The sequence below is a fragment of the Chrysemys picta genome, chromosome 5 (assembly GCF_011386835.1).
Source record: "Chrysemys picta bellii isolate R12L10 chromosome 5, ASM1138683v2, whole genome shotgun sequence".
Taxonomy (NCBI): Eukaryota; Metazoa; Chordata; order Testudines; family Emydidae; genus Chrysemys; species Chrysemys picta.
The window spans coordinates 20,883,790-20,905,258 of NC_088795.1; the positions used below are offsets into that span (position 1 = coordinate 20,883,790).

Here is a 21,469-nt window from a genome sequence, read left to right on the forward strand (position 1 = left end):
GACCATATGTTCCGAAGACCCCATTACAAAACATCCAGCATTAACACCATATGTTCTCTCTCCATTTTTACATTGGGCTCATTGAGATTTATCTTCTAGCCTGTATGGATTTTTTTCAAAAAAGGAAACTCTCTTAATAGTAGGATAAAAAAAAGATACTTCATGGCTCATATTCCATCAGAAGCGCAAGAGAGAAAACCCATTTCATTCTTACAAGGAAACTGATGGTTATAATTTGATCATCAATAAAAACTTCCCTGGTTATTTACAAATGAATATTCAAGTACAGCCTGGGACCAAAGATCACCTCAGTTTGGGAAGCAGTGTAATTAAAAAGGGTTATACTATCTCAATATACTACACATGTCATTACCACAAAATGAAGATGAATTTTCGTGTGGCATATTTCTTAGAACAAATACTTATTGCAAATGAACACCTTTTCTCCTGGATCACACCATTGTCTTGCTCTTTTGGTTTTTAAAAAGCGATCATGAGTGTATTCTCCATAAGAAAGCTCTCTCAGCATTGGTGCACATGGATAAAATTTACTAAACCGTGCTCAAAGTTAATAAACTTTCAGATTGTTCTTATAGGAACCAGCCTTTAAAATCTGCACTACAAAAACTAAAATAAATTGCTTATTCTCTTTTTGGTAACAAAGACAGCACACCAGAAATACCAAACACTTAACCAGCTCCGCATAATGCCGATGAATGATTTTCAAAATATATAAAATCCAGCTGGGAGAAGGGCACAGTGGCTAAATGTATGTTTCTTCTTCACAGACAGAATATACTTCATATACCTTACACACATCTGGGAAATGTCCATTTATAATACCAGTATTTTAAATATAATTTATCTGACTTTAATAAATAAACTAAGGACCTGAGGTTTCAACTTTTACTCACAAGAAGAAAATCAATTACATAAATGGGACATTCACAAAAAAGATACAGGGTCAGGCCCACAAGTACGTTTAAAATTGACCTAAAAAGTAACAGCAATGAATATTATTAAATGACAAAGTTGGATGAGCAATCCAATCTGAATTTAAATATTGTTGTCAAATAAACTTGACTATTTTAATAAGGTGTCTAAAGTTCTCTAAGTGAATAAGAAAGGCTTCTTTAAAGTTACCTGGTTGGTTTGAAGGTTGCCAACCTGAGTATTTGACAGCACTCTGAGGTCCGGTTGGTTTAAAGGCTGTAGCAGATGTGATATTGGCTGCAGCTGGTCTGGTGTCAGTTTTGTCTGGACTTACAGGCATGCTCCTCACAGAGGCAGCGGCATAAGCAACAGGCTGTGAAGCCTCCAGGGAATCACTGTTCAGAGACAAAAAGAGTATTTCTTACCCAAACAGGAACACACTGAAGTGATGGTATATGTAAGACCCAGGTGCAAAGGGTTTTCCATTCATACTAAAGCAGGAGTTGCATGAGCAGTTTTATCACACATCATCATACTTGAAATTACTTTGTCATATGCAAAAAGTAATAGATTGGTCCCAAATCCTACAAAACCTTGCCCTCAAGACCCCTTTTAAATTCAAAACTTATTTAAAAACTAAGCCCACCTATCTTTTCTCTTCCCCGCTGTGTATAATCTCTCTTACTGATCTGTTATATACTTTTTTTAAAGCTATTTTCTTAAAATTTCTGCAAATAGTCAACATAAAAGTCCCCTTTACAGCATCTTTTCTAAACACCTAAAATTGTCACTGAATAGGAGTAGAGGTAGAATTCTCTACCTTAAACTCAGCATGACTAAGACTATTCCATTACTGACTTTTTAAATATATTAATATTTTCTTCTTGGATAGTGGGTAAGTATCCATATGTTCCTGTTTTAATTGTAGCTCTCCATAAAAATGTCAGCACAAAAATGACTGACGCATGTAGTGATGGGCAACTAGTGGTTGCCCATCACTAGAGCTCTAGTGGTTTCATACCAACATGTATGTAATATTTTATATTGCCTTTTTAAAGAAGTTTAAAGCGGTTTCCATGTCTTAAGGTATGTACAGTTCTGCTATTTAATATATATATATATAAAAATAACCCATTGACAATTGCAGTTAATTGGAATTCACATGCATTTTAAATGCCCGCTAATTAAGCTACTGGAAGAAAATGCTTTATTTCTGATTTCCGCAAACTGTTTGAAAGCACAAGCATCTCAAATAAAGATTTGCGCAGGGTTACTTGTTTTTAAAACCCTAGTATTTATTTTTGAAAAATGAAAAAATATTTTAGTAAGAAACCTTTAAAATAATGCTGTACTTGCTAATGAAAGTCATTTGTAAATGAATAGAACCACAAACAGCAGGAAACACTAACTATTTCTGTAACACAAAGACATGGTGGAACACATCAACAGAGCCAAAGCTACATCCATATTTCGTCCTTCCTTGAAATCAGAAATGCTAACACCTTTGAAATCCTATAAACGTTATCTCTATTGGAGTTTACAACTCTACAGCACGTGGATTGACTGTCACGTACTGAAATAGAGCTATGCTTGGTATTAGCATATGATACTAAGTTTGTGTAGTAAAAATCCCTGAGACATTTTAGTGAAAACTAGATAATACATGTGCACAATAATGACTTGTCTATTAAAAAAAAGTGAGAATTTTAATACTCTCAAGAGCTATCCCTCATAATGAAGTAGTGAGCCTTCTGTTTGCTAGTGACAGTGAAGTGTCAATATTTCATGTGCCTAAGACCGTTCTTGTGGGTTTCATGACAAATCCACAAACAAGGAAATTCAGACAAGTTAAAACCAAATCCTCAATTCACCTCATTCTATTTACAGCCGCTATTGGAATTACACAAACCTTTAATTATAAGAATAGTTGTGATCAGCTGCCATAGTGACTGATTTACGATTGTAGTGTATGTGCAGTGACAGACTAAGCATAAAAAGTAAGCCCCCATGTTCTATAGCGTTAATATGTATGTCAAAAAAATTGTTGGAGGCACAAATCCATAGATTACCGATTCTTTAGAAGCTTAGAATACACACCCTTTCAACAGGGGACTTTAAGGAGGTGTTAAGGATCTGTAGTATCATAGTCTGTGTATTTGAAGACAATTAAAAAGGACATGGTACAACGAGTAGCCCATCTACTGATGAGGATTAGACTCTTAGACCTTGTCTTCACTATGAAAAAAGGTCTATTCCTAACTTGAGGCAAAATCCTAGCGTAGAAAGCCAATTTGTAGTTTTCACATAAGTGAGTTGGTTGAGTTAAACCCTGGGCTCCCCCGTGGCCTTAAAACTTGACCTGCTAACGTGCAAGAAAATGACAAATTGCCTCGTCCTCACTAGGCTTTTACATCAGGTCAAACTCAGAACACATTTTGTCAAAGCAAAGATGAGGCCTAAGGAGAAGGCCTGCTCTGGCCCCTTTACGGTGGGTGAAGGGGCCAGAGTTGCATAAAGGGACACAAAAAGCCCTGGTTCCAGCTGGGGGAGAATTTTCCTGGGACAAGCACTGGCATACGGGGAGTGTCAAGGGCATGGATCAAGAGGCAAGAGGGCCACGTCACAGTCTGGACCGCAGTATACAGCACTGTGGATGGTGCCATCCATAGTGTAGCCAGGACAGGCTGCTGTAAGTTAAATAGCCACTCGGTGCTGTCCCAATTATGCCAAAGAATATCTCTAGGCCCTGCAACAACCCAACATTGAGAAAGTACAAAGGAGGCTTAAAGCCACTCTAGCGTGCCCTTCCAAGCCTCCCCCCAGCCCTCCCCACCTTAAAAGTACAGCAGAGTGTCTCATCCCAAGAGCACACCACAACAAGGACCTGGATTCTACGATTGACTTCAGATCAGCGTCCAACTCATTCAAGGTCCCCATCCCGATAGTTAAAACTTTTCATCATCTTGGACCAAACTAACAATTCTCCATCCACTACTCTCCCCAGACCACTGGGTTGTCACGTCTACCGTGATCTAGGATAACTCAGGAACTGGAGACAAAGGCACTTTCACTGCTGAGTCCCATGCTGTGGAAATTCCCATCAGAGAAGATAAACATATTCTGTAGTCTAATAATTTTTAAAGGGAAAAAAATCATCCTTTTATAATAGCCTGTCTTCACTTTCTGTGGCAGACAATGACAGGAGGAGAAGTAGGGAATTCAGCCATATCCCAGGACAACATGAGCATAGTCTGTGCCTGCTTAAAGTCTTATACTGACTCTTAACTACTGTATTACATGCATCTCAATACTATGATGAAGCACATTTTATACTTCACTTACAGTAAATAAGAGAAAAAAGTTAGGAGTGATCATTTGACCTTAATGCCACAATTTGGCCTTCTTTAGGAAGATCCTGTAACAGCAAAAGCAAAGTGACCTTTAAACAGCAGATTATTTTTCCAGGCAGTGTCATGGTTAAAATGTTGTTGCTGATTTTGTTTTCATTGTATGTTTATGATAAATGTGAAGTCCAAACACTGATGGCATGCTTGTTGATTTGGACATTAATTGGTTTGCAATTCATTAACACAGTACATGCCTAAGGGCTGGTCTACACTGAAAACTTGTATCGGCATAGCTACGTCTCTCAGTATTGTGAAAAACCCACACCCTTGACATGTGTAGCTATGTCTACCTAACCCCCAGTATAGTGCTATGTCAACAAAAGAATTCTTCCTTCGACCTAGCTATCGCCTCTCAGGGAGGTGGATTGACTACCGTGATGGGAGAACCCTCCCTGTTGCTATTGTGTTGTAAGTGTAGACATCGCCTACGTTTTTTGGGTTTTGTGAACATAGCCTCCCTTTCTGTATGTGCGATTACCTATTGGTGTAAAGGTTATCTGAATGTCTAAGCACCTGATTGCACCAAGAAATCAGGCAGGATCTCCAAATGATATAAGGTGTGCTGCAAACAACTGTGGTTGCACAAAGAAAAGGGAAGTGAGGTTAAGGCCCTGTTTAAAAAAAATATATATATATCAAGCACTAATATAAGGCTGTGATCTAAAGTACACTGAAATCAATGGGAGCCTTTTCATTGACTTTTATGGGTTTTGGCTCAGGCCCCTCAGATATAAGTAAACTTACTCCCATAAAGGCCTCAAAAAATGAAAGTTATTCAGCAAAGCTGACAGCAATTTGTTTTTCTGCTCCCTTAGTTCTTCCAAGTTTTCCCCACACCAGTAGTTTTACACCACATTCATCTGGTCTTAAACACTCAGTCAATATGAAAACCAGTCTTACAAGTGCTAATTTTCCCCACAAATCCCTTTCTGATTTGAATCCATGATTCAGTCAGAGGTTGATTAATGGGGTTGTGTATTTAGGGAAGACTGAGGACCTCCCGAATGAGAGTGCTCAAAAACACATCTCCTAGACTTCCAAGTTGATTTGATATACCCACCATCACAGCCACTCAGGCAAGAGCGCCATTATAACTTGAGGATTTTCTCAAGAGACTTGCTTTCTTCCTCCATTAACAAAAATAGAAGCAGTTTCCTTTCCCTCCACTCCAAAAACCAATCAGCACCTGACAAACCACCTTTAAAGCAAAATATGTTCCCTTATACAAGAGCACACGTAAGAAAATCCTACTGAATTAACAACTTCCTTTGCACAAAGACAGCTTTGTTTTTAAAAAATTAGCAAGGTGGAGCCAGATTCTGAGAGGCTATCAATAAGCTCCATTGACTTGCATTCATTCTAGCCAACTTACACCATTGGAGAATCTAGCTCAAAAATGGAAAAAGCATCTTCCCAAAGTGGAAGCACCAGATGTTGAAAACCTGGCAGCTTGCTGTATTCTAATATCCTATTTAGAAAAAATGGTATGGGATGACAGAGGTAAACCCAGTGGACAATTGCAGTCTTTAAGGCCTCTTTCAGCTGTTGCTTTATTTGGTTGGGCCAACAATTGATTTTTGTTTATATAGTGATACAAGTCATCTTTAGCCATACTAAACTTGAAATATGTACAGAAGTGCAATTTGGAATGCCTAAAGCACTTCGCTATTTCTGTCCTAAGTTAAATATTTGCGATTGTAGTCATCTGAAGATATAGATTATGATAGCTCATGCCTGTGGGTCATTGATTCAGATAGCAACAGCTGGCAATCTCATGATATTTTGTATTTTTATTAAAGCTTCAGCTCCTGGAGTCACGGGATTAAGTGAGACTCCCAGACTTCATTTAAAACCAAAAAGTAAATAAAAAGAGCCCAGTACCAATATATTTTTTTTTAAAGAAAATCTCTTGTTTTTAAGCCAGTGTTCTGATTTTTGAATGCTCAGAGTCCACAATACTGTGCTCCAGATGTAACCAAGGGAGAAACTTAACAAGAGAAAAGTTCCAAGCCAATGGTTTCAGCAGCCTTGAGATGGAACTCAGACACCTCTTCCTGCTCCTTCTGTCTGTTCCTAACAAATAGGAGTTGAATATATTCCTTTACATACTAAGGGCTCGCCTTCACTACCAGGGTAAGTCGACCTAAGTCACGCTACTCCAGCTATGTGGATAATGTAGCTGGAGTCGATATAGCTTAAGTCAACTTAACCCGGTGTCTTCACTTTGCTGCATCAACAGGAGACGCTCTCCCATCCACTTACCTTAATCTTCTCGGGGAGCTGGAGTACCGAAGTCGACCAGAGAATGCTCTGTGGTTGACTTAGTAGGTCTTCACTAGACCCACTAAGTCGACTCCTGCTGCATCAATTGTAGCAGCGTCCGTCTCCCCATAGTGAAGACCAGTCCTAAGAACTGTCAAAAATTTAATTACAGGCTGCTGCTACCTGAGAGTCTCCATCGTAAGGTTTCCCACCTAGAGGCAGTATCAGGGAGTGGAGGAGTTATAGCCTACCTTTCCCCTTGAAGGACTTGTTGCTACTCACTAAGGGCCCCCCAAAAAGGAGATTTCAGGGAGTGCTCTATGTCTCTCTCTATAGGAGCTGGTGCTGCTCCCTGGGGACACAATACTTTTTAAGCTCTAGAGGGGAACTTCCACTGCAAGGGAATCATTCTAAATTTCTTATTACCCTTTTCTGCACCAGAACTATGATTATTTTGATTCATTACTAGTTGGCTCATACATTGACACCTATTTCTTCAGGAATGCACCTATACTCCTGCCAGCCCAAACCCAAAAACAAAGTTAATATTTTGATAACTTTTTGATATACCGTGTATACCCACACCTTGCTATTTTTGTCAACATATTTCTAGGCTTCTACAATATTATTGCTTTATATCCTGTGCCTCACGGAAATAAATTCTGTCCCTCTGCAGAATCATTTCTGCCTCCCAAATGCAAGCAACAAAGCAGTATTGGGGCATCCTCAGAGAAGTTTCTAGCAACGTTTGATTTAGAAATCTGATTTTTACACCACTCTCCTCTTTCTCCTTGTAACTTTAGTCCCATTTGAAGACTTCAAATGGGACTAAAGTTACAAGAGAAAGAGGAGAGAGGGAGAAAACTACTACAATGCATGACGTTGTCAAAAATTGGCCATTATCAATACAAAGTCTTTCATTCCAGCAGTTAATACTAAGGTTACACTTGAGGATATTCTTCTAGCAAGGTCAGATTTAGAAGTCTGATTTAATTCCTTTAAGAATAAATTAGATTTACTATTGGTAAAAATGTCTGATCTGGAGAAAATAATACAATAGGCAGAAAAAAGTACTAATGAAATTCAAGAAAAATTAATAGCTGTGGAGGCCAACAAAGAGAACACTAAACCGCTTATTCAGTGTACTAATTAAAAATACAAATGTACTGAGTATAGCAATGATGAGGTCCTTTTTTTTTTAAACCAAGATTTATAACATGAGTGCCTCCGAGTTCTCCCAACAATGTTCAGGGTGAAGATCTGTATAATTCTATGCCAAAACATTAAAGTTTTGCCAGTTTTAATCCTTTTTTTCAAATATTTAAAAAAAAAATAGAGCTCCTGTTCCTTTTCAAAATAGAAAGCTTCACGTATTTCTAGAAATAACAAAAAACACATTGGCTGAAAGAAAGATGCTATTGCTTTTAAGAACTGATTTTTTTTTACCTTATTAAGTCTATGGGAGAGATTTTCAAAAGTACCGGGGAGGGCGGGAGAAGATGATTATCATCAAGTTAAGTTCGAGATCTCTGTCCAATAGCCTGGGCACTTAAAACTCAGAGATTAAGATAGAGGTTGACTCTCCACTACTTTGGCACCCTGAAACTTTCTTCCATAAGGATAAAGCTCTTCTGTGCTGAAACTGTGGAATTAACTCCCACCAGGACTAAGAGTCCTTGAAGTGCAAGTTACACTTTTGACTAGTCTTCTCTAGACAAATCAGAATAGGATGTACACTGAAAACAAAACTAAATGAGCAACAAAACCCCTACCAAAACACTACCCTGCATATGCAGTTCTCACCTGGGGAAGAGGATGAGCGAGAGAACAAACCACAAGACAGATGTTAGTCATGTTGCTTAACATACTGCTAAAAGGCACCCAGAAACTATGGTAGCTGAGAGTGATCTAAAAACCTGAATGGAACAGAATAAAATGATGATAGGTGAAGTGTGAGACAAGTACAGTTTCTCCCAAATTGCTTTTGAATCTTTATTGTGAATTAAGATTAGGAGAATGAAGACAATACTGAACACGTGTCAGAAGCTGCTATCTAATTTAGGTACTTAATGCTGAGAAATATGACTAAAACTAAAACATAGTGGACAGACTGACAAGCTTAACTGAAAAATAAAGAAAAATAAGCTCGCAATGCTTATGGAATCCAAATGCCAGGCCTGCACTCTTCAGTGGAAGTTACATGCGCATTAGAGATACATATTTTGAAGATGATTCTTAAGTCTGATTTCTTGTTGTAAAATGCATGAGCTGTGCCCCTATATGAGGTATGAATGTGTCATGTGTTTGTATAACTTTTAATGCTAATGAACTGGCTAAATATAAGGTAGAACTTCACATGCTTCCCTGCACAAATTACCAAGGCTTGACTCAACTTCCAGAAATTATGTATTACAAGCCCACAGGGAGAAGTGACCAAAAATGTACACAGTACAATGTTCCTTTCACTGGATGTCATTTAGTGGGGATTAACTGTTTTAATAATCTACTGCTGTTTCCCCTCAACTCTGATTACAGAAATAAGAAGCCAGTTGATTTACCTGTAAACACACTAACTCAAAGCACCCGTGACTTAGGCTTTCCTAATTACGTGTGTAACTAGGAATGCCTCGGTCTGGTACACGCCAGTTTTCCACAGGGGGCAGCCAATAAAATCATTCAGACTTCCACAGAACTGAAACAAAACTGCATTTAGATAGACATGTTATTGCTCCCTGGCGCTTCCAGCAACTCGAGATATTTTCAGAGCCACGAAGAAGTGGAAGTTTCTAATGCTTCAGAAGCTCTTTTGGAATGCATGGAGCTGCCATATCACAGTCACAAATACTGAAAATGTCCTAAATTAAAATATCTTTTGTTACCAGCTGACAAGGGTGCACTTGGCTTTTTGTTTTTAATTATTAACAAAACCTACTTTCTTGCTACTTCTTAGGAAAGATGACAAGTTTCTTGGTGAATGGGAGCTTTGAAGGAGATGTTCTTCTAAAATACGGAAATTTCAGATAGATTTGTATCCCCCCACCCCCATTTCCAGTACCATTTGTTCTCTCTTCCACTTGGCATGCATCCCATCCTTTCCTTTACTGTGCACCATACAATTTTTTTTTTAATTTACTACTGTGTGTGTAGTTAAACCAGCTTGCTAAGTGTCATTTTCTACAAGCAAAGTGACTGCTTAGGTAGCCTTCTGGAAATCTCAAGTTTCTGCATTAAAAAGCATTGCATTTTAATCAAGTGAGTTAGGAATCAAAGCATCCTTTTTGAGAAGATCAGTGTAGAAATATAGAGCTACTTAATTTCAGTTCAAGAAATTGTTCTGTGATAAGGTTCATAATTTCTTTGATAATGCTAGGAATGACAGGGAATTGCATCACTTAGGGAGAATGGAGGTAGATTATAGAAAATTGATTTTAGTTTTCAGTGAGAATTAATTCCATGCTTATAGCAACCAACGGAGAAGTAACATTATACAATATGCCTTGAACTGACATCCGGGACTGATACATTTGCTTGACCACATTGTTCCACACTTGGAGATTGGATGTGAATAGCCATCACCACCATCTTCATTAAAAAGACCACCACACTAAACTTCACCTTCAGAGTAGCATATTTTGCTAGCACCCTTCTGTATGAATGGTGTTTTAACTCCATCTCCTAGCCTAGAAGCAGTGTCTTTCCAGAAACAGCTCCCAGCAGTCTTGAGCAAATTTGTACAAAGAAGGGGTTATAGAAAGTTTAAGCATCAGTCTGCAAATGTCTTCTCCATATGACCTGGCAATCTGTGTAGTTAATTTCCCTGAAGAATACCAAATCCCTTATGACAAAGTGGGGAAAGTTATAAAAACATGAAAAAAACCGGGGCACCTCATCCTTCCTGGAGTCTCACAAATCCAAATGGAATAGGATAGCCTTGATTCAGTTTCATTGCTTCCAAACCCGAATGGTTTAATAAAGACATAAATCTTCCATTGTATTAAAACTTACCACATAATAGTTAAATATGAATCTCAAGCAGAACAAGACTGTGCTGCATACAAACAGATGTTTGAATAAACTGGTCAAAAGTTTACTAAAGATTTGTACTTATAGGAATGCTCATCTTACACTAGAGATGGAGAGAAAGAAAGAGTACCTTTAATCTGACGTTTTCATAGTAAATTTGCAATGTCAATGTCAGGAAGCATTATTTTACTTTTTTGTAAACTGAAGCACAGATCATTGTAGTGACTCATCCAAAGCCACCCAGCAAGAAATTGGAATAGTTGAGAATATCCCCAAGAACCCTGACTCTCCATCACTTGTTGCAACTATGCACCTACTAGATCAATAGATCATGTGCAGTATCACGGGAAACATGTATTAACTGAAAGTATATGCAACCATAAAGAAGGGACTTTTACTTCAATTGATTCAGCACTCTTGATTAAATGCCAGTATCCCAACTCTTGTCTTAGCTATCCAAATGTAGTCCTACTGTTTTCTCTACAGAACACCTATTACAAATTGTGTCAAAGCTAGCAGATGGCCTATAAGACAGAAGATGGGAAACCTGCATTTGCTGTTCATTGCGCGTCTCCATAAAAAACACACGCAATTAATTGTATAGATAGGCTGCATCATTGAGTTCAAACTGTTTTTCTTTGGCGAGTGAAGGGAAACTGGAGGATTAAGTCCATGTTCCAGAATATCTGGAAATGTCCATTACACCCTAACCTGGAGAGACATCAAATATATAAGGGAATGAGTTAATTTAGTACATTTTAAATTGCTGGACAAAATTCACTCCCACCACCTCCATATGTCCTAACTTTATTTTCTATCCCCTTCTTGCTTAATCAACATGGCTGTTTTAGCCCAGGATGGATCTCTAATTTGGATAGCTAGTCACCTCCTTGAATTTTTTTTTAACCAAAGTAAGCTTTGTTGTCCTTGTCCGCCAGCCCACCCTCTTCCCCTGCCCCAGAAATGTGATAATCTTCTATATAATGATACCATTGCAACTTTAAAGTAAAAAATATGCAACAAGTTTTTTCAGCTAAAATTCTGGCTTAAATGTGCAATTTTTTGGGGACCGTACTGACTACCCGTGTGATCTGAAATGACTTGCCATGCTGTGGCTTCTCAAGAAAAAGAAACCAAGCATGAGATGATAACAAAAATCTATACATTATTATAATCTGCATATGGTTTGAAAAAAGCAAAAGCCATTCCATAATGTTTGTAGATAACACTGGTCTACAATTTTTGAGAAGTTGTCTGCTTCAGAGACAAAATGTGCTATTTATTATGTATTTTGATGTGCTGAATTCAAATATGACAATTAAAACAACTGATTGGCTACTGTTTCTAAGATATTTACGTTTTTACATTTTATGTCTATGTATATTGTGTAGATAGTAGAGTTTTAATCATAAATTGTAAACCTAGGTCTTTTCATGTGTTTATGGTTGCTTTACATGATAATATTTCACCTGTCCTGTTTATGTAACACTTTAAAAATCAGCAAAAGGGTTATATAAATAAAATTTATTATGAAACAAAAGGCAAAAAACTATTCTGTACATAGTTTAGTCCTATTCAGTGTCTACACGACACTTCTTGGCTTGTCTCTTGTATTCATTAAATGGAGCATCTCTTGTCACTGTCCAGCAAGCATTGATGGGCTCCATTTGCCCTGATAGAGTTTCTCCATTGTTGCAATGTCCTGGTGAAATCGCTCACTGCTCCGCAGTTTGGTGGAAAAAATCTAGATGAGAGTGCAAAAAATGTATCTTTAGTGACATGTTGCAACCAACGCTTTTGTATGCCTTGAGGAAGTTTTCCACCAACAACCTGTAGTTGTCTGCCTTGTTGTTTCCGAGAAAATTTATTGCCACTAACTGAAGGCTTTCCATGCCGTCTTTTCCTTGCCATGCAGTGCATGGTCAAATGCATCATCTTGAAGAAGTTCACGAATCTGAGGACCAACAAAGACACCTTCCTTTATCTTAGCTTCACTTAACCTTGGAAATTTTCCATGGAGGTACTTGAAAGGTGCTTGTGTTTTGTCAATGGCCTTGACAAAGTTCTTCATCAGACCCAGCTTGATGTGTAAGGGTGGTAACAAAATCTTCCTTAATTTAACAAGTGGTGGATGCTGAACACTTTTTCTCCCAGGCTCCAATGACTGTCGGAGTGGCCAATCTATCTTGATGTAGTGGGAATCTCTTGCACGACTATCCCATTCGCAGAGAAAACAGCAGTTCTTTGTGTATCCAGTCTGCAGACCAAGCAAGAGAGCAACAACCTTCAAATCGCCACAAAGCTGCCACTGATGTTGGTCATAGTTTATGCACCTCAAAAGTTGTTTCATGTTGTCATAGGTTTCCTTCATACGGACTGCATGACCAACTGGAATTGATGGCAAAACATTGCCATTATGCAGTAAAACAGCTTTAAGAGTCGTCTTCGATGAATCAATGAACAGTCTCCACTCATCTGGATCGTGAAGGATGTTGAGGGCAGCCATCACACCATCGATGTTGTTGCAGGCTACAAGATCACCTTCCATGAAGAAGAATGGGACAAGATCCTTTTGACGGTCACGGAACATGGAAACCCTAACATCACCTGCCAGGAGATTCCACTGTTGTAGTCTGGAGCCCAACAGCTCTGCCTTATTCTTGGGTAGTTCCAAATCCCTGACAAGGTCATTCAGTTCACCTTGTGTTATCAGGTACTTTCAGAGGAGGAGGAGGATGGGAGAAAATGTGGGTCCTGTGACATTGATGGTTCAGGACCACAAGTTTCATCCTCTTCCTCGTCTGACTCAAGTGAGAATGATTCTGGTGCATCAGGAACCGGCAGTCCTTCTCCGTGGGGTACTGGGCGTATAGCTGATGGAATGTTTGGATAATGCACAGTCCACTTCTTCTTCTTTGACACACCTTTCCCAACTGGAGGCACCATGCAGAAGTAACAATTGCTGGTATGATCTGTTGGCTCTCTCCAAATCATTGGCACTGCAAAAGGCATAGATTTCCTTTTCCTGTTCAACCAGTGGCGAAGATTTGTTGCACAGGTGTTGCAGCATATGTGTGGGGCCCACCTCTTGTCCTGATCTCCAATTTTGTAGCCAAAATAAAGGTGATAGGCTTTCTTAACCATAGTAGTTATACTGGAACAACATGATGCAATTCATATCATGTATGACACAATACCAGCTTCAGATTGCATCATTTATTGTTTTGCCTAAAAAGCAAGTACTGTCCAAACCCAGTCATAGATTTATTCATAGATCCAGTCAAAGATGTATTTTAGTCATTTCTGGTTTAAATTGAGATCCCTTCCCTTTATAACTCACTTATCCTCTGCCATTCCCAAGTCAAGGGTCGTATATACTGACCCAGTAGCATATCTTGAAAACCAGAGCCAATCAACAATTTTAAGCATCATTTTCATTCTCAGTGACCCAGAATTAGCAAAGTTTGACTACATTTATTTCAGAAGCATTTTGGCTGTAGAGCAGTGTAATTGCAATTTGCCCGCAGAATGGTTCTGCAGAGTACCTGGTGCCAAGAATATGGAGACAAAAGTCAAGAGAAATTGTAACAAATTCCCAATCCCCCCACAATCCCATTCATCTTTATAAAAAGGTGTTTACATGTCACATTAAGAATATAAATATTTATATGTGGCTAAAGGTAACAATGTTCCAGTGATTTGTAAAGGAAAAAACATCCCAGGATTAAAAAAGAAATAGGGTGGGTGAGGCAATTTTATTCATGCTCTGTTTTTCACATCAAGTTCTGTTAAGGAGCATATATAATCCCAACATCAGCAGCACTCTAAAATCAACTTCAAAGCTTCTTTCAGAATAAACAGAAGTGTATTGCCTCAGAGTATGCACCAGTTTTAATCCTATGAGGACATGCTACATTCCTTTTAAGTAATTCTGCAGGCTGTAATGTACCAGGTACGTGAAGCAGAAAGGTACAGATAGTGCTGCATTGTGTTCCTATTATGCTTCCTCTAAAATGCTGCCAATCAGCAAGAGTAGTTGCCATAGGGATTAATTTTAGGAAAAGATCTGATATTTGCAAATTAACAAAAGCATGTCACTTCTTTGCTTCACATATAGTAGGGATAGGTCTCATGACTGGAATGTCAATATAGAGGGATACCGCATGTTCAGAAAAGACAGGCAGGGTAAAAAGGGAAATGGTGCTGCATTATAGAGCAAGAATATATACTCTTGTTCTGAGGTCCAGAAGGAGGTGGGAGGCAGACTAGTTGAGAGTCTCCGGGTAACGATAAAAGGGGTAATAAACAGAGGTGACATTATGGTAATGGGGTCTACCACAGACTGCCAAATCAGGAAAAGGAGGAGGAGGCACTTCTAGAACAAATAAGACATATCCAAAACACAAGACCTGATAATAATGGGTGACTTTAACTACCAAGACATCTATTGGAAAAGTAATATGGCAAAACACAAAATTTCCAATAAATTTTTGCAGTGTATTGGGGACAGCTTTTTAATCCAGAAAGTGGAGGATGTAATCAGGGGGAGCACAACTTTAGACTCAATACTGAGCAACAGGGAGGTACTGATTGTGAACCTAAAGGTAGAAGGCATTCCTTGATTCTATGGAATGGAAGGAGTGAGAGCACCGGAATAAGGACAATGGCCTTCAAAAAAGCAGACTAACAAACTCAGAGAACTGAACTGATAGTTAAGGTCCCATGGGAAGAAAATCTAAGAAATGGAGTTTGGGAGAGATGGCATTTTCTCAATGAGACAACAGTAAAGGTCCAACTGCCAACTATTCCGAATCGAAGGAAATATAGGAATAATGATAAGAAACTAGTAAGGCTCCATCGGGAGTTCTTTAATGACCTGAAAATCAAAAAAAGAATCCTACAAAAAAGTGGAAACATGGACAATTTGCTAAGGAGAAGTCCAAAGGATAGTACAAGCATGTAGGAACAAAATCTGAAAGGCTAAGGCACAAAATGATTTACATCTAACAAGGAACATAAAAGGCAGTAAGATGATGCTTTAAATACATTAAGAGCAAGAAAAAGATGAAGCCTAGAGCAGGTAGGGAAAGAGCCAATAACGGATTACATCAAAAAGACTGAGGTGTTTAATGCCTATTTTGCTTCAGTCTTCACTAAAAAGGTTAATTGTGACCAGATACTCAACACAAGTACTATTAACAACCAGGGTGAAGGAATGCAAGCCAAAAGAGGCAAAGAATAGGTTGAAGAATATTTAAGTACATTAGATGTATTTAAGCAGGCAGGGCCTGATGAAATTCATGCTAGGGTACTACAGGAACCAGCTGAAGCAATCTCAGAATCCTTAACAATTATCTTTCAGAACTCCTGGTGAGGTTCCAGAAGACTAGAGAAGGGAAACATAATACCTCTCTTTACAAATCGGAACAAAGAAGATATAGAGAATCATAGATGAGTCAGCCTAACCTGGATACCTGGAAAGACAGTGGAACCAATTATTAAACAATCAGTGTATAATCCTATTATCCTCCAGGTGCTTACAGAGAATAGCCAGGATGGATTTGTCTAAAACAAACCACACCAAACAAACCTGACTTTTTTGAAGGGTTACCGGGGGGAGGGCCGAGGGGGTGGTGAAGGGGGAAAAAGCAGTAGAGATGATATCTTGATTTTAAGAAAGTCAGTCTTTTTCACACAGTCCCACATAACATTCTCATAACTCAACTAGGAAAATATGGGCTTGATGAAATACTGTAAGGCGTGTGCACAACTGGTTGAAAGACCATACTCAAAGAGTAGTTATTAATGGTTTACTATCAAACTGGGAGGGTGTATCTAGCAGGGTCCTGCAGGCGTCAGTCCTGAGTCTGGTACTATTCAATATATTCATTAATGACTCGGGTAATGGCGCAGAGAACATGCTTATAAAATATGCAGATGACACCCAGCTGAGAGGGAGGGCTTGCAAGCACTTCGGAGGACAGGACCTTGACAAAATTTGAGAGTTGGTCTGAATACAACAAGACGAAATTCAATAAAGACAAGTGCAAACTACTTCAATTAGACAGGGAAAATCAAATGCACAACTACAAATTGGGGTATACTGGTTAGCTGGCAGCACTGCTGAAAAGGATCCAGGGATTATAGTGGATCACAAATTGAATACGAGTCACCAACGTGAAGCAGTTGCAAAGACGACGAATATTCTGGGGGACCTGATAACTAAGGCTACGATTTAGTCACGGAGGTCACGGCAGTCACGGATTCGATGACTTTACTGGCCCTCCATGACTTCTAGGGCTTCAGGAGGCGGAGGCGGGACTGTGTGTCCCTGCCCTGAAACGGGTTGGCTGCAGCTGGACATACGTGCCCCGGCCCCATGGCTTAGTTCCGCTGGGGGCTGAAGCTGGGGACACGGGCGCTCTAGCCCCACGGCTTAGTTCTGCCGGGGGCTGCAGTCGGGGCCGTGCACCCTAGCCCCGCAGCGTCCCAGGCTTGGGGGGGCTGCAGCTGGGGCTGTGAGCCCCTATCTGGCAGCTGCACTGGGGGGACGTGTGCACACCTTGTGGCTTCCCAGGGCCGTGCGCCGCCCCCCCCGTCCACTGCAGCTGGGGCTTGGCGGCAGCTGCAGTTGGGGTCGTGCACTTCTGTCCCGCAGCTGGGGCCAGCTCTAGAGCAGAGGCTGTATGCCCCCCGTGCCTGCGCCCCAAGCCGTAGCCACTGGTGGGGGGCTTGGCCTGTCAGTCACCCCCTATGGGACTCCATTCTTCCCCCCATCTAGACCTTCCCCCAGGTTATTTTTAGTAAAGTCACGAATAGGTCACCAGCTGCGTGAATTTTTATTTATTGCCTGTGATGTGTTGTCATAACTATAAAGGGAAGGGTAACAGCCCTTCTGTGTACAATACTATAAAATCCCTTCTGGCCAGAGACACCAAAATCCTTTTCCCTGTAAAGGGTTAAGCAGCTCAGGTAACCTGGCTGTCACCTGACCCAAAGGACCAATAAGGGGACAAGATACTTTCAAATCTTGGTGGGGGGAAGGCTTTTGTCTGTGCTCTTTGTTTTGGGGGCTGTTTGCTCTTGGAACTAAGAGGGACCGGACATCAATCCATGCTCTCCAAATCTTTCTAAACAAGTCTCTCATATTTCAAACTTGTAAATAACAGCCAGGCAAGGCGTGTTAGGTTTATCTTTGTTTTCTCAACTTGTAAATATTCCTTTTGCTAGAGGGTTTACCTCTGTTTGCTGTAACTTTGAACCTAAGGCTAGAGGGGGGTCCTCTGGGCTCTTTGAATCTGATTACCCTGTAAAGTTATTTTCCATCCTGATTTACAGACATGATTTTTACCTTTCTTTCTTTAATTAAAAGCCTTCTTTTTAAGAACCTGATTGATTTTTCCTTGTGTTAAGATCCCAGGGGATTGGATCTGGACTCACCAGGAATTGGTGGGGGAAAGGAGGGGGGATGGTTAAATTCTCCTTGTGTTAAGATCCAAGGGTTTGGATCGGTGTTCACCAGGAAATTGGTGAAGAAGTCTCTCAAGGCTATCCAGGGAAGGGAGTTAGTACTTGGGAGTGGTGGCAGCAAAACCAGATCTAAGCTGGTAGTTAAGTTTAGAGATTTTCATGCAGGTCCCCACATCTGTACCCTAAAGTTCAGAGTGGGGAAGGAACCTTGACACCTGTCCGTGACTTTTACAAAAATAACCATGATAAAATCTTAGCCTTACTGATAACAGTCTTCAAATATGTGAAGGGCTGTTATATAAAGAAGATGTGATCAGTTATTCTCCACGTATACTGATGGCAGGACAAGATATAATGGGCTTAATCCGCAGCAAGGGAGATTTAGGTTAGTTATTAGGAAAAACCTAACTAGAAGGGTAGTTAAGCTGCGCAATAGGCTTCCAAAAGAGGATGCAGAATCCCCATCACTAGAGGTTTTTAAAAACAGGTTGGACAAAGCCCTGTCAGGGATGGTCTAGGTTTACTTGGCCCTGCAACAGCACAAGTGGCTGGACTTGATCACTTCTCAAGGTCCCTTTTAGACCTACATTTGTACGATTCTACATAGACTCAGACTTTAAGGTCAGGACCATTGTGATCATCTAGTCTGATCTCCTGCACATTGCAGGCCACAGAACCTTGCCTGCCCACCTGTTATAAGACTCCTAACCTATGCCTGAGTTACTGAAGTCCTCAAATCGTGATGTGAAGACTTCAAGTTAGAGAGAATTCACCATTTACACTAGCTTAAACCTGCAAGTGACCCATGCCCCATGCTGCAGAAGAAGATGAAAAACCCTCAGGATCTCTGCCAATCTGACCCGGGAGAAAATTCCTTCCCAACCCCAAATACGGTGATCAGTTAGACCTTGAGCAAGACTCTCCAAGCAGATACCTGGGAAAGAATTCTGGTACATCAAGGGAAAAAACATACCTTTAGAGCTGTCCCACACGCCAATGGATGCCAGCACTGTAAATCGATGTCACTTCAGAGATTAATACCGTGTGGAAGTGCTTTAGCAATAAAACACTCCATCTCCAAGAGTAGATGGGGAGAAAGCAAATGGATCTCATAAACCACCTCAGGGTGGTAGAGTAGTAGCATTAACGAGTTCCAAAGGAGAGCTAGGTTCATCTAACCCTGTGATAGGTGTACAATATGCAAAAGCTTAACATTAAGACTCTTTGGGGGATGGTGAAAAGGGAAAGAAAGAGAACAAAATGGTGTGATCCCAAAGCAATACTACCTACCAAAACCCTGAGTTTGCTGTAGTCCTAACCAGCAAGTCAAATAAATGAGCTGCATTTGCCACAATATATTTGTCGTTTTGCAAAATGGATTTATCTAACATGGGTCTAAGAAAAACAAAACAACAAAGCTGTCCATGCTCCATTACCCACATTAGGTTCTAAGTTGCAACAGTCCCATTTTCAGAAGAGTTTTCCTACTGTATAATTTAGTGCCTTCTCCTCTTTGGCTAAGGATGCACAATTCCTATTACAGCTGATTACTAGCCATTAAGTTGTGCAATCATGTGGACTGCTTCTTAAAATAACAATTAATCTTCAGCGCTACATCCTATGCATGTACTATTTCAAGACAATGTATGTAGCAAGTATTGCGTATGCATTCTAATTGCTAATTTCTCATTTCTGCTGATTTATTTCCTTGAAATCTCATAAGGGCTGTTGTCCTCTGTCATAATTTACCATTTTTACCGTAATATGCGCTCATCTTAAATAGAAAATGTGTGCTTATTTACACTAATTGGGTTTGAACTTAGCCAGGTGACTCTCTTGTATCATCAAATGATGACACAAAGTTTTGTGTCCATCTACTGCTAAGCAGTCCTTTTATCCATATTTGCACTGGGATTATAGGATATGAGGGAGACGTTTGAGCACTATCTTGTCCTGAAGTGTTTCACTTTTTTTTTTTTTAATTAATTTGTAGTCCAATTTTCTCTTTCATTGTTCTGGGCAAACCCTCAAGGTAGCAGTTTAAATAGAATATTCTCAAACGGACAGATGATTGTTTTACATTTCCCAAATCTTGGTTCATGTCCAATCTGTGAAATTAGTAAAAAGCTTTGTTGATTTAAATCAACTAAATAGAATAACAATACACATGTAATCAGGGCCGGCTCCAGGCACCAGCCTAGCAAGCAGGTGCCTGGGGCGGCCAATGAAAGGGGCGGGGGCACGGCACGTCTGGCCGTTTGGCAGCGGGGCCATCACTCCCTCTCGGAGCGAAGGACCTGCCGCCGAATTGCCGCCGATTGCTGCTTTTTTGGGGGTGAGGGGTTGCTTGGGCCGGCAAAAAGGCTAGAGCCGGCCCTGTACGTCATACCACCATCCAGGACTCCACACCAATACCTGCCCGCAGAGCTCAGAATTGAGGTAGCCCAGAGAATGAAACATCCTTAAAGGGGCATGATCAGGTTTTATTTTTTTTTTTAAACTATCTAATTAAAAATAAATCAATGCCTGAAAAAACAGTCTTTAAAAACAAAGTCTGGTGAAGAAATGTTTTCCCATCCTGTAAGAATTTTTGAGATTTAAAAAAAAAAAAAAAAAAAAAAAGTCCCCATCCTCAACTGGAACAAAGTAGAAATCTCAAATTTTCATAAACCAACTAACCAAAAAAATTCAATTTGGGTCAATCAAAATGTTTTATTTAAATAATTATGAAACACTTTCAATTTCAACCTTTTCTTTTTACAAATTATTTTAGTATAAATTCAATTAAATTTCAAAACAAGTCATTCTGAACTGAAAAACCAAAATTTTTCACTTAGAAAATGTCAAAACGGGATGTTTGGACTATTTTGAAATGTGTTGAAACTGACCGTTCCCCACAAACAGTTCAGGTTTTGATGGAGTGGCATTTTTCAGTGAAAAAAACATTTGAAAAATTCTTGAGCAACTAAGAATGACTAATGCGCCCCCAGGTTTACCCCTCATTCTCCCTCCCCGTACAAGTGCTGTCTCCCAATTTCACTTTCCTCTCATGGTGTTTGAGTCAGTAGCATATTTAAAAACCTCTCCTTCTCCTCCTCCTGCTCTGCATAATTTAACCTTGAAAATTACAGGATAACTTTACCCAAAAAGGGGGAAGGGGGATGAAAACTCCTGAATTAACTGGAAAAAATGCTCTCTCTTCCAAACCAGAGACACACCCAGAATATTCACCCAAGATGACATGGTCAGAATGGAGTCAGTTCAGGAATTTCAAATGTCTAACACAAAGTCATAATTTCTCTGTTAACAAAGCCTACAAAAAGCCTTTTAGAAATAAAAACGATCCTCCCATCATAAAAGTTAGACCAATAAAT

General features: G+C 39.7%; 1 protein-coding gene across 43 annotated transcripts in view; it reads right to left on the bottom strand.

The window, feature by feature from the left end:
• The window catches only part of PDLIM5 (PDZ and LIM domain 5), a 233,188-nt gene that overhangs the window by 37,211 nt on the left and 174,508 nt on the right, over positions 1–21,469 (bottom strand). For all 43 annotated transcript variants that reach the window (XM_008179117.4, XM_024099936.3, XM_065596085.1 and 40 more), the window contains one exon: positions 1,144–1,328. In XM_008179117.4, coding sequence (XP_008177339.3) covers positions 1,144–1,328 — 185 coding nt within the window. The remainder of the gene's footprint in view (positions 1–1,143; positions 1,329–21,469) is intronic.